At 37.5% G+C, this 14,331-nt stretch overlaps 1 protein-coding gene across 2 annotated transcripts in view; it reads right to left on the bottom strand.

Annotated features, from left to right (window-relative positions):
• The window catches only part of nsmaf.L (neutral sphingomyelinase activation associated factor L homeolog), a 50,888-nt gene that overhangs the window by 20,719 nt on the left and 15,838 nt on the right, over positions 1-14,331 (bottom strand). For both annotated transcript variants that reach the window (XM_018268019.2, XM_041566433.1), the window contains exons 14-21: positions 9,885-9,964; positions 8,702-8,792; positions 4,236-4,299; positions 4,079-4,130; positions 3,883-4,003; positions 2,333-2,464; positions 464-506; positions 1-145 (exon numbers count right to left, since the gene is read on the bottom strand). The exon at positions 1-145 is cut by the window's left edge and continues 19 nt beyond it. In XM_018268019.2, the coding sequence (XP_018123508.1) occupies positions 1-145; positions 464-506; positions 2,333-2,464; positions 3,883-4,003; positions 4,079-4,130; positions 4,236-4,299; positions 8,702-8,792; positions 9,885-9,964 (728 nt within the window). The remainder of the gene's footprint in view (positions 146-463; positions 507-2,332; positions 2,465-3,882; positions 4,004-4,078; positions 4,131-4,235; positions 4,300-8,701; positions 8,793-9,884; positions 9,965-14,331) is intronic.

Raw genomic sequence — 14,331 nt, forward strand, 5'->3', positions numbered from 1 at the left:
CACATTCAGACTGGAAGAGCGTGACATACTTTTAGAATTTGTGACAATTCTCTTTGGATGAGGCTTAGTAAATAGCTGCTTTGGTGTCTGACCGAATTCCAAAATCTGAGTTAACATTGCAACTTTCTGATCAGGGTCCTCAATGCTTCAAGAGAAAATAAAATGTGTTTAATTTTTAAAAAAGCAAGAAAAACAATGATTTCTGTAACGGTCATCTTTTTCAGGTGTGTTCTAGAGACATCTGCACCTTCTCCGTTGTACTTCTCTACATGCCATTGGTCGATTTTACAGAATTACAACTAGGAGGGTGCAGGTAGTTATATTAGCTTCCACTGGAGCCATTGTAGACCAGGGCTGCCTATCCTTGCACTAGATTTATTTGTATCATTATATGTACAGTATATGAATCATCCAAAAGAAGCATCATAATATCCAAAACAATGAGACAATAACATTATTTTACCTGTTCAGATCAACTTCTCCTTCATATGTAACTGGATGGAACACTGGAATACAAAGAAATGAAACTTTGCTATTATTAGGACAAGCTATCCCAATTAAAGAGCCACAAATCACTTGAGGAGGAAGGCGGAGACATTGCAAATATAATTTAATTATACATTAACTAAAGTTTAACAAAAAGTAGGTTAGAAACATTTTGGGCTTCTTTACTAGCTCAATGCAAAAACATCCCTTTAGCAGTAAAGAACTGTGCATGTGAAGTAGTCAGAACAGAAGAAGAATAAATGAACTGATTAGTCTTCTATTAGTTCATAATGAATGAGCCCTGTAGCATCAGCTTTTATGACTAAACTGCTCTCTTGTTGGATAAGCATGCATGGTGTCACCGACATGCAAAGATGGCAAGCTCCTGTGGACAACTTTGAAGACTTGGTTCATTAATGTTATAGAGGTGCCAAACTTGTCTGCTGGTACAGTAATTTCAGGGCCTGAATATGTGCATTACACTAACAGGGTTGCTATATGGAGGCCATATAGCAACCCTATGCATTAAAACTGAGTAAACACATTTCAGAATAAAAACAGTAGCTGCCATATTGGAATCTGCTGATTTCTAGTTATTACCAGGTTATTTTATGAAGGCATATGATTACCTGTATCATGCTCTGGTTTAAACTACACGCTTAATAAGGATTACATCAAGTAACTGATTAATAATCCAAATCTTAAAAAATGCAGAATCTTAATTACTTGCACAAGAGCAATAACAATCTATAACATATGTCGTTACTGATGATGTCACTTGTTTTGCATGATTTACTGACATATGTGTTTTTATATAGCTATGACTACCAATAACCTCCTATTTTTGCAGCAGCTGTAAAGTATTCCCTTAAAGTGGACCTGTCACCCAGACACAAAAAAACTGTATAATAAAAGTTCTTTTCAAATCAAACATGAAATCCAATTTCTATTTTTTATTAAAGCATTGATAGCATTCATAGCTGTTGCAAACTCGTTTAAAAATCTCAGCTGTCAATCAAATATCGTATGCCCCTCCTCTAGGCAGGGCAGACAATTACTTTCACTTTCCATTCAGCACTTACTAGATGTTCCTGCTCTCCCCACATTCCCCCTCTCTTTTTACCATTTAATTTTGTAACCATTGCACTGGAATGGACATCAGGTCCCCCATTCTGGTTCACAAACAAGTAGGGATGCACCGAATCCACTATTTTGGATTCGGCCGAACCCCAGAATCCAGCGAAAGATTCAGCCGAATACCGAACCCAAATTTGCATATGCAAATTAGGGGTGAGAAGGGGAAAACATTTTTACTTCCTTGATTTCTGACAAAAAGTCACGCTATTTCCCTCCCCACCCCTAATTTGCATATGCAAATTAGGATTTGGTTCGGCTGGGCAGAAGGATTTGTTTGTAGGGATGCACCGAATCCAGGATTCAGGCAGGATTCGGCCTTTTTCAGGCGGATTCGGTGCATCCCTACAAACAAGATTCTGAGATGATACAAGGCTTGCCTTAATAACAGTGTCCACAAAATGGCTCCTGCCTGCTTGCTATAATTATGAATTCCCAGACTGAAGGAAACAAGATCCAAATAATTTATTTAGTGTAAGTAAAGTTTAATTTGCTTGACTAATGTGATAAAATAGGATATGAAATAATTTTTTTGGGTGACAAGTCCCCTTTAAAACCATTGGTATACATAATGCAATTGCCTTACTTGTGTCCCATGATTTACTGAAACATGTGTTTTTATATAGCTATGACTACCAATAACCTCTTATTTTTGCAGCAGCTGTAAAGTATTCCCTTAAAACCATGGGTATACATAATACAATTGCCTTACCATTGCTAGCAGCCACAGCTTCATTTCCTCTCTGCTTACATCCAAATATTAAATTAATCCACTCGTGAAGATTGTCAGATACATACTGGCTTTCTAATGCTTCTTGGTTTTTCTTCAGGAAATGATCTGCATCTAGCAAACAATTAAAATGGAACGAGAGCAAGCTTTATGCACGGGACAATATTGGATTTAAGCTTTTTATATAGCTACAAGACATGATATGATAATGTTTTCCCTTTAGATAGAAGAATAAAGATTAGAGTACAGTATCATAAAATCAATGTCTATATCAAAATACATAAAAGTCTGTTATTTTATCATGTAGAGAAGCTGAGAAGGTTACAGGAAAGAGAGAAAGGTACTACAGATATTCTTCATAATTTAATAATTTAAAGGAGAAATACACCCAAATTTCTGTAATCTGTAAATGTAATTGTAAATGAAAGTGTTTTTGCCTGTCTCTTACATTCCCCTCCTGACTAGTTTATACACCGTAGTTACATTGTATTATTTATCAGCTCTTCTCCAGCCAAGACTACACTTCCCACAGTGGGAATCTAAATCTTGCCTGGAGAAGAGCTGACCTCTGATACATTGTTTCTGTAGTCTGGCAAACCTAAGAAGAGCAGAGAAGCGACAGAAACAAGCAATTTGCATACAAACTGGTTTAAAGTCTTTTACAATTTTTAATTAATACATATAGAAAACTGGCTTACAATGAAATTTCCCTTCATTATACAAAGAAAAAAAGGTATTTATAGTTCTAAAAAATCTATTTCCGTATGTGATATTGAGATATCTTGTGATATCCTGTGTTTAAATATAACTAGCTCATGGTAGGCTTTTTTTATGAGCAGTACCTAGGTAATTGGTTTTAATAGTTTTTAACTGATGTTTTACAGATTAATTAATTAAATGGAATACCCTGGAACTTTATAGATTGTGTTCATGTCACGTTATACATGGAATATTTTTTCTATTCTTTATATTTGAATGTTTTCTATTTACTACTGAATCTCTCCTTGATAAAGTTAGGCTGAATACTTACCTGTCAGCAATGACCTGATTCGGATTAGCACTAATGAGGGGTGGAGTTTAAGGTATATTAATGTGTATGTTGTTCCTAGGTTATCACACTTGATAAAGAGCTAGTCTCGAAACATGTAGTGTTAAATAAAACACAGATTTTGCAGCAATTTACTGCGTTGGATTGAAGTTCATCACACCTCTCGTTTTTTGTATTATCTGCTTTTTTGGACGTAAGCATCGTGACTGAACTGGCTGAATCCATTCATCTTTACGTATTTATAGTTCTGTCAGGCAGAAATGATTAGAGATATGACTTCCACCTCGCAACTCTAGTGTTTATTATAAGCAGGGAATTTCCCACGTAAGATTAATGGGAAGCAGCTACTAATCGAGGTCTTTTGATCACCAGGGTTCTCCTTGATAACTGATAATCACTGTGGTCATGATCATTACTTGGATCTGAGCTTAATTTTCTCCCAAACAAACTTGCTTTTGAACAAAGACCTCGCTATAAGTTTTACCTGATGCCCACGGAGGGAGTTCAACATCATCCACCAGTTTTCCTCCTTGTCGCTTCCCCAAATCAAGATGCATCATGTTTAAAAGGAAGCCAGATTCATTTCCATAAAATTCTGGAGTTAACTAAAAAAAAGTAAAAACATATTAAAATGTTTAAAATAACATGGACCCCCTTGCAGCTTTCTAGTGAACAATTACCTCTTTAAAGTCAGTCACTCCTTCTAGGCAGTTTCTCCAAGTATCTGCAATACTAAAAGACATGTAAATGTTAAACTAAGCTGGTTGTATTTTGGTGACACCCCAAGGTGATCTTGCCGTTTTAAGGCTTAGCTAAGAATAAGAAGCAGCAACTAACCTGTTGAACATCCTGTCTGCGTGATCAAACTTCCCATTTTGCAGGCAAAGCATATACTCAGGTGCTGCAATAGGACAAGAGCATTGCAAGGATTCCAATAAAACATACAATAAAGTGTATAGAATATCATTTCACTAGTTTTATATATATATATATATATATATATATATATATATATATATATATATATATATATATATATATGTGTGTACATATATATATATATATATATATATACACACACATATATACATATATATATATATATATATATATATATATATACATACATACAAAACAGTCTTGAAAAAAAACCGCACTCACAGGACTTGTAAAGATGAAAAAAAAGAAAAGTTTTATTACGACGTTTCGGCTCTAATACTAGAGCCTTCCTCAGGTATTAGTATTAGAGCCGAAACGTCGTAATAAAACTTTTCTTTTTTTTCATCTTTACAAGTCCTGTGAGTGCGGTTTTTTTTCAAGACTGTTTTGTACATACTATCTGTAACCTGCACCCAGGCAGTCGGCCTTGATTGTGTGAGTGCTCCAGCCTGATGAGATATATATATATATATATATATATATATATATATATATATATATATAGTCAACTATAGTCCTCTGCACTCAACCCATTATCAATATATTTAAGACAGAGACATTTTGCGCATACTGCTACTAAAAAATGCCTTACCCTTTAAACAACACAGGGATTGTTTGTCCATATATTGCAATATATTTAAGCTGGCCAACTACGTCAGTCATCCCATATCTGGCCAGTCCTACGCTTAATTTTCATCTGATTCATTAAGAATTCAATTGCTTAATTATACATTTTACAAAGGGACTAAGTTTTACCTGCAACTTACTTGCTGCTTTCAAAGTAAAACTCCCAAACTTGGCTGCCCTTTTATTAGACACCAGTGGGATCACCTGACTATAGCTTATAGCTTATACAGTGGTGTGAAAAACTATTTGCCCCCTTCCTGATTTCTTATTCTTTTGCATGTTTGTCACACTTAAATGTTTCTGCTCATCAAAAACCGTTAACTATTAGTCAAAGATAACATAATTGAACACAAAATGCAGTTTTTAAATGAAGGTTTACGTTATTAAGGGAGAAAAAAAACTCCAAATCTACATGGGCCCGTGTGAAAAAGTGATTGCCCCCCTTGTTAAAAAATAACTTAACTGTGGTTTATCACACCTGAGTTCAATTTCAAAGGTTATAAAGCCATTTCTAAAGCTTTGGGACTCCAGCGAACCACAGTGAGAGCCATTATCCACAAATGGCAAAAACATGGAACAGTGGTGAACCTTCCCAGGAGTGGCCGGCCGACCAAAATTACCCCAAGAGCGCAGAGACAACTCATCCGAGAGGCCACAAAAGACCCCAGGACAACATCTAAAGAACTGCAGGCCTCACTTGCCTCAATTAAGGTCAGTGTTCACGACTCCACCATAAGAAAGAGACTGGGCAAAAACGGCCTGCATGGCAGATTTCCAAGGCGCAAACCACTTTTAAGCAAAAAGAACATTAAGGCTCGTCTCAATTTTGCTAAAAAACATCTCAATGATTGCCAAGACTTTTGGGAAAATACCTTGTGGACCGACGAGACAAAAGTTTAACTTTTTGGAAGGTGCGCGTCCCGTTACATCTGGCGTAAAAGTAACACAGCAGTTCAGAAAAAGAACATCATACCAACAGTAAAATATGGTGGTGGTAGTGTGATGGTCTGGGGTTGTTTTGCTGCTTCAGGACCTGGAAGACTTGCTGTGATAGATGGAACCATGAATTCTACTGTCTACCAAAAAATCCTGAAGGAGAATGTCCGGCCATCTGTTCGTCAACTCAAGCTGAAGCGATCTTGGGTGCTGCAGCAGGACAATGACCCAAAACACACCAGCAAATCCACCTCTGAATGGCTGAAGAAAAACAAAATGAAGACTTTGGAGTGGCCTAGTCAAAGTCCTGACCTGAATCCTATTGAGATGTTGTGGCATGACCTTAAAAAGGCAGTTCATGCTAGAAAACCCTCAAATAAAGCTGAATTACAACAATTCTGCAAAGATGAGTGGGCCAAAATTCCTCCAGAGCGATGTAAAAGACTCGTTGCAAGTTATCGCAAACGCTTGATTGCAGTTATTGCTGCTAAGGGTGGCACAACCAGTTATTAGGTTCAGGGGGCAATTACTTTTTCGCACAGGTTTGGATTTCTTTTCTCCCTAAATAATAAAAACCCTCATTTAAAAACTGCATTTTGTGTTTACTTGTGTTATCTTTGACTAATAGTTAAATGTGTTTGATGATCAGAAACATTTTGTGTGACAAACATGCAAAAGAATAAGAAATCAGGAAGGGGGCAAATAGTTTTTCACACCACTGTATATACATATACACACACACACATATATATATGGTCGAAACGTCAGTCTCCTATGTGAATAAAAAATTCTTAACTTTTCCTAAGTCCTGAGAGTGCGGACCTTATTTGTACAATATTGAATCTTATTTTGGACACTGCACCCAGGCAACTGTGAACCTTGTGTCGTGAGTGCCGACTCCTCCATTGACTGTATTTCGACTAATATGAGCCTGGCACCCGAGTGAGCTGTACATGTGATTATTCTTTCAAACAAAGGAATGTTAATACTATGATTGGCGTTGGAAGTCTTAGAGTGGATGGACGTTACCACCTCTTCCTTGTGAGGTCTAGAATGGTCTTGTGTGGAGCCGATCCAGTATAGGGTCCAGACTCTATGTAAGCTCCCCCACCAAGTGCCCTTGGGGTAAGATACACAAAATACTAATTGCCCCTTACATCGCTGCTAAAGGAATGGCGAATGAATGGGAAACCGAGTTGCCGTGTGAGCTGAACACTCAAAGCAAACGTGCAGTGCTGAGCTCTGATGTTCTGTGCTTACTGAGGACGCTGATTCCTGCCTTCCGCAGGACACGCTACAAGCTTTGGAGGTAATGAACAGCGTGTGTGGATCTGTGCGCAAATCATCAGCGACAGCAGAGTTAAGCCGGCTGTTCAGGTATTTGGTCTGTGGGCCTAGTGGGTGCGAATGGGATGGCCCTCCGCACTGCTGTGGTTACATCTGAGGGGTTGCCCCGACAGTTTATGGGATTCGTCTGAAAACAAGTGATTCATGAAGCTGACTGTCTGAGCGCACAGCTGCAAACACCCACGAGATTCCCTAATCTAAATCAAGCAGGTACTCTCCTGATCGCCAGCTATATATTCTTGTCGGTTTTATCGATACTTTTTCAACTCTCCAGTGGTGGACAATAAGTGGGTGGGCATCCTTGAGACAGTTTTGTTTTTCCTGCAATGGACTGGGACAATGAGCTGAGCATATTTTATTATATTTTATTTAATTTATTTTATTTCATTATATTTCATTTCAATTATCACGTTTTTTTTGCTTTTTGTTTTTCGTTTGTGCAATTTTAATTTTTACTTGTGGGGTATATTATATTAAACACAGGAGGTGTGCACTAAATATATGTGAATGCCTATTGGCCAAGTATTTTCTAATTTTCAGTAATTGATTGGGGTAATTTACACATTTGATTAGCGTTTTTCCAGCGCTTTTTTATTAACACTGAGCATAAATTAATTAAGTTTAAGTACACATTTGCAGGCTCATATATACCCAGAAGCAGTTGTCCCAACACAAATGAACAGAGTTCTCACTTTTATTAACCATCCGGTTCAGAATGGAAGTGCTAATACCCGCATTTAGGGAGATTTATTATTAGAGGGGAGAGCAATATGCATGTTTCCGGCCGAAACTGAAGGCCACATTACTGCATTACTTAAGGGCTTTTAGAATGGAATTGCGAGGGAGCTCACTATAGAGTTCACACAGACCTTGAATCTTATCTCTTATTGGATACTATTTGTAACATAAAATATCTAAATGAATAGCTGTTGCAGAACAAAATAGGAAATGGCCATAGAGGGGCAACAAAATGTTACATAGTATTGTTTTTAACCATTTTAACAGTGTAGAGTGTAGGAGAGGTTTAATTTAAATGTTGGTGTGTTTTGTAATAGTCAAAAGTGAAACACCAGATGAGTGTATTGTTTGAAACATGTGTAGACTAATTATGTGATGTATACTGATGACCATGCTGACACGTCTATTCCAATTTGACTAATGTTCCCGCCATTTCTGTGTATTTAAAGCATTTCTGTAATCTCTGTCAGTACTTTGAGAAAGGCCTCTGAAGAGGTCGAAACGTCAGTCTCCTATGTGAATAAAAAATTCTTAACTTTTCCTAAGTCCTGAGAGTGCGGACCTTATTTGTACAATATTGAATCTTATTTTGGACACTGCACCCAGGCAACTGTGAACCTTGTGTCGTGAGTGCCGACTCCTCCATTGACTATATATATATATATATATATATATATACACACACACACACACACACACACACACACAAACCTTACCGATTCTAACTAAGTAGAAGAGTACATAGCCTGGTGAAGAGTAGTGGCTGCCATAGATAAATTTTGGATCCGGCATCTCATGATATCGTTTCTTTAAAAGAAGAAAAAAAAAAAAAAAGAGAAAATGATTCACTCGACACTAAACATCCTCAATTACTGTACAGGTATAGGATCTGTTATATGGAAACCAGTATCCAGAAAGCAACAAAATTACGGAAAGGCCGTCTCCCATAGACTACATTTTATCTAAATAATCCAAATTTTAAAAAAATGATTTCCTTTTTTTCTATAATAATAATAAAACATTTAAGCTAAGATATAATTAATCCTTATTGGAAGTAGAACCAGCCTATTGGTTTATTGAAGATTTACACAATTTTCTAGTAGACTTAAGGTAAGAAGATCAAATTACAGAAAGATCTGTTATCCAGAAAAGCCCAGGTCCTGAACATTAGGATTATAGGTCCTATACCTGTTATAGTAATATGCCCACCTAGATTTGTTCCTGCTGTACAATACTGTGCATTAGAAGGAGAGCAATAAGTGTACCTTAGAGTTACTAGTATATAAGATAATGCTGCATCAGAAAGAGAAATTGTCAGTCTTAAGAATCATTATTCTTCAAATGGAGTGTATTACAGCATTATTATAATCCAAGGTAGGTTGTTCTCATAATTGTGGGCTATGGAGCTAACAATTACCCCTACAGGGGTAGGATTTAAAATTTAAATATATAAAACTGCATACACCAATTACGCTGGAATTGAGAGTGGTATCAAATGTACACGTTTCTTACACTGTTTTACAAACGAAGCCAGTTTACGGCAAGATTTTCCATTGATGCGGTTTTTTAACATTCATATTCAAACACCCTCATGTACACTCAAGTTTACAACATGTACACAAAAAATACACTTTATGGCTAAAAATATCCAGATACCTTTGCTAATCAGCAGGATTGTCTATTGGACTTGCAAAAGCAAAAACAGCCATGTAATTGCCAGCAAAAACATTGGGTGGTACTGACAGGTCAGTGACTTTAGCAACTAATTGGCAGCCCCCTCCCCAGTGATTTGGGGTTTATTTCTCCTCTTACTTGTTGTAATTCCTACACATTTAAAGACAGCAGTGATACAAAAGGGAATTTTAGAGATTTATATGGCTTTTCCCTTAATATACATACCAACAATCTTTCAAGCCTCTCGTTATTTAGAGCCCCAATAGGTTTACTAAGGTCCCGGTAAGTTTCAGGAATGGTTAAATCTTAAAAAGGAAACAAATAAAAAAGAGATTCAGTTTGTTTTGGAGGCATAATTCAGGCACTTGTCCAAGCAACTAATACCTTATATGTGTTAAAGGGATACTGTCATGGGAAAAAAAAAATGTTTTCAAAATGAATCAGTTAATAGTGCTGCTCCAGCAGAATTCTGCACTGAAATCCATTTCTCAAAAGAGCAAACAGATTTTTTTATATTCAATTTTGAAATCTGACATGGGGCTAGACATATTGTCAATTTCCCAGCTGCCCCAAGTAATGTGACTTGTGCTCTGATAAACTTCAATCACTCTTTACTGCTGTACTGCCAAACAAAAGAACAATGGGAAGGTAACCAGATAACAGCTCCCTAACACAAGATAACAGCTGCCTGGTAGATCTAAGAACAGCACTCAATAGTAAAAACCCATGTCCCACTGAGACACATTCAGTTACATTGAGAAGGAAAAACAGCAGCCTGCCAGAAAGCATTTCTCTCCTAAAGTGCAGGCACAAGTCACATGACTGGGGGCGGCTGGGAAATTGACAAAATGTCTAGCCCCATGTCAGATTTTAAAATTAAATATAAAAAAATCTGTTTGCTCTTTTGAGAAATGGATTTCAGCGCAGAATTCAGCTGGAACAGCACTATTAACTGATTCATTTTGAAATTTTTTTTTTCCCATGAAAGTATCCCTTTAATTCCTTATAAAAAATACAGCATCCACCTTATGAATATAAAGTACCAATCAGTTTGTCTCCAACTGGGGTCTGTTCTTCCCCTATCCTATAGGAGATGTAAATTAAGAGGTTGGTTAGACAGTAGACCAGAGAAACAGACTGATAACCAGAGTGAGAAATTTGGGATGGTTGCTTATATGTAGTCTTGGTCTAGAAGCAATGTCTATTTTTTTAATTATACATGTAAAGGGACACTGATGGACATGATGGCAAAAAAAATAAAACTTATTACCAATATTTGGAAACAATATAGTCAGGGTTTTATGACTGGGTGCAAGCATCCAACACCCGCTGCTCAAGTGACCATTTCTATATCTTTACTGGAAAACATTTACTTAAATGCCATTTGGGAGAAATCTGATTTAAAGCAGAAGGAAAGGTTAAAACTAAGTAAGCCTTATCAAAAAGGCCCACCTAAATATACCAGTAAACCCTCAAAGCAGTGCTGCTCTGAGTCCTCTGTCAAAAGAAACACTGCATTTCTTTCATTCTATTATGTACACATGGGCTTCTGTATCAGACTTCCTGCCTTCAGCTTAAACCTCCTTGCCCCAGGCATGAGCATGCTCAGTTTGATTCACTTCTCCCTCCCTTATCTAATGTAATCTGAGCCCAGAGCTATAAGTGAGCAGGGAGAGACTTGGGCAGGAAGTGATGTCACACCAAGCTAATACAGGTATGGGACCTGTTATCCAGAATGCTGGGGACCGGGGGTTTTCCGGATAACGGATCTTTCCGTATTTTGGGTCTTCATGCCTTAAGTCTACTTGAAATTCATTTAAACATTAAATTAACCCAGTAGGCTGGTTTTGCTTCCATTAAGGATTAATTATATCTTAGTTGGGATCAAGTACAAGCTACTGTTTTATTATTACAGAGAAAAAGGAAATCATTTTTAAAGATTTGGATTCTGTAATACGGAGCTTTCTGGATATCGGGTTTCCGGATAAGGGATCTTGTACCTGTACTGCAGTTGCTATCCTAAACAAATAGAGAGCTTCTAGAGTGTTCTACTCAGGTATGGTAAGACATTCTACATAATAAATATAGCATTCTAGCTTGCACTATTGCAGCTAATCTATTGGCAATAAAATGCCTCTGTAGCTTTCCTTCTCCTTTAAAGACAGGTACCAAAAAAAAAATGTTGGTTTAAAAAAAAAAAAAAAGAAAAAAAACCCTGAAGTATTCTTGCCCCAGAAGTTCCAATAATTTAAATAAGCTACTATTAGCTGCTATTAGGACTGTAGGACATAGAAGATAACAGATGGATTATATAGAAGCAGGCTAACTGTAAGCCCTGTTATAATGGTGCTAATCAAGGGCCATACACCATTTAAGGCTCTCTGCATGCCTATTAGATGAGAAATAGGAATGTGGCTGCCAATCGTTATTTTATTTGCTGATGACGGACAAACAGCAGTAAGGGCTATGTCTCATGGGGCATTTTTGTAGAAAACGCTAACCAGCCACATTCATCTGCTTGTATATACACACGGGGCAGATTTTCAAACAAAAATGCTAATTATTCATTTTCTAACCAAATACAGCACCCATTAATGCACTGACAGGCAGACACCATGCATGTAAGCACACACCAAAAGGGAGGTGGAAGGCTTTTCTCCATCAGTGTAAAATGCAAAGTGTGGAATAACCCTAACACAATGCTCAAGTATTATCGTATAGTGTACAAGAGTGTGGGTTCCGTTATCTGGAAACCCATTATCCAGAAAGCTCTGAATTAAGGAAAGGCTGTCTTCCATAGACTCCATTTTATATAAATAATCCAAATTTTTAAAAATGATTTCCTTTTTCTCTGTAATAATAAACCAATAGTTTGTACTTAATCCCAACTAAAGCTGGCCATACAGGGATCGCAGTCTACGTGTATGGCCACCTTTAGATATAATTAATCTTTACTGGAAGCAGAATCAGTCAATTGTGTTAATTTATATTTACATGATAATTTATATCATGTAATTTATATTTACATGATTTTATAGTAGCCTTAAGGTATTAAGATCCAAATTACGGAAAGATCAGTTATCTGAAAAACCCAGATCCCGGGCATTCTGGATAACCGGCCCCATACTGTATAACAAAAGGGGTTAATTCTATTATCTTGAATAATAGGATATGAAGCACACCATCCTCAGGCTTTGCCTTTAAAACATTTTATTCCAGCGGAATTCACACACAAGCTTTCGGGGGAAAACCCCTTCCTCAGGTGCATTACACACACAGTGAACCTCATGCTTTAAATGCCCCTCACATCATGTGAGGTTCACTGTGTGTGTAATGCACCTGAGGAAGGGGTTTTCCCCCGAAAGCTTGTGTGTGAACTCCGCTGGAATAAAATGTTTTAAAGGCAAAGCCTGAGGATGGTGTGCTTCATATCCTATTATTCAAGATAAGGAATTTGGCTGACTTGGAGGCAGCTTGGGAGTGGATGCACCCTGAAACAGTAAGTGGTGTGCTAAAGAAAACATTGTTAATTCTATTATGACAGTATCCCTTTAAAAATCTCAATGAATGATTACAAAAACATAATAATGTTCAATCCTTTTTCTATTATTTATTGCATTTTATACATTCTATCTACACTTGCACTACACTTGCTCCAAAAGGAACAGTTGCGGATACAAAAAAAATCCACTTAAGTGTAGTGATTTGGATAACCAGCTTATATTTTTTTTTCTTACAGTTTTTGGGGTAGGTCTTATTTCTGTATCTAACAATTTGTCCTACTGTTTACAAGTTGCTAGTTATCAGTAGTGCCAAACCGCTAGATTCAGCCAATCTGTCAGTGACAGTATCAGTATGTTGGTTAAGAATGCAAAAACCTCTGTTAGTTTACAGAAGACACAGTTACATACAAGAAATTAATAAATATTTACTACAGATTAGTGGAGTTCTTATAATGGCGATAGCTCCCTTTTAAAGGAGAACTAAAGTTATAATCACTGGGGGAGCCAAAATGTTAGGCACCTCCCATTGGGTTGATTTAATGTTTACATGATTTTCTAGCAGACTTAAGGTAGGAAGATCAAATTATGGAAAGATCTGGAAAGTCCAGAGCATTCTGGATAACGGGTCCCATACCTGTGCTGTGCATGTTCCTGCTTGAGCCCAGAGAAAATACAGAAATACCCCCAGGAACGTGCAGTTTTAGGGTAAGGGCACACGGGCAGATTCGAGGAGATTAGTCGCCCAGGTGACAAATCGCCTTTTCTTCGGGGCGACAATCTCCCCAATCTGCCTTCCCCTAACTTCACGCCGGCTATAATGAGAAATCGTCAGCGGGATGGCATTTGAGGCGCTTAGTTTTCTGAAGTCGCCCAAAGTTTCCTCGTGAGGCAACTTCGGAAAACGAAGCGCCGCGAGTGCCATCCCGCTGGAGATTGTCGCCCCGAAGAGGAGGCGGTTTGTCACCTGGGTGACTAATCTCCCCGTGTGCCCTTACCCTTAAGTGAACAGAATCACTTGGCCAGGGTATCAAGCAAGCAATTATAACCACAGGGGGGTTGCCTAACATTTGGCACCCCCAGTGATTGTACCGTTTCTTCTCCTTTAAGAAAATAGTCTGCTGTATCAGCTGCATGAGTAATATGTGGTTATGTTCCAGTAGAAAAATGAG

Source organism: Xenopus laevis, chromosome 6L, assembly GCF_017654675.1.
Source record: "Xenopus laevis strain J_2021 chromosome 6L, Xenopus_laevis_v10.1, whole genome shotgun sequence".
Classification (NCBI taxonomy): domain Eukaryota; kingdom Metazoa; phylum Chordata; class Amphibia; order Anura; family Pipidae; genus Xenopus; species Xenopus laevis.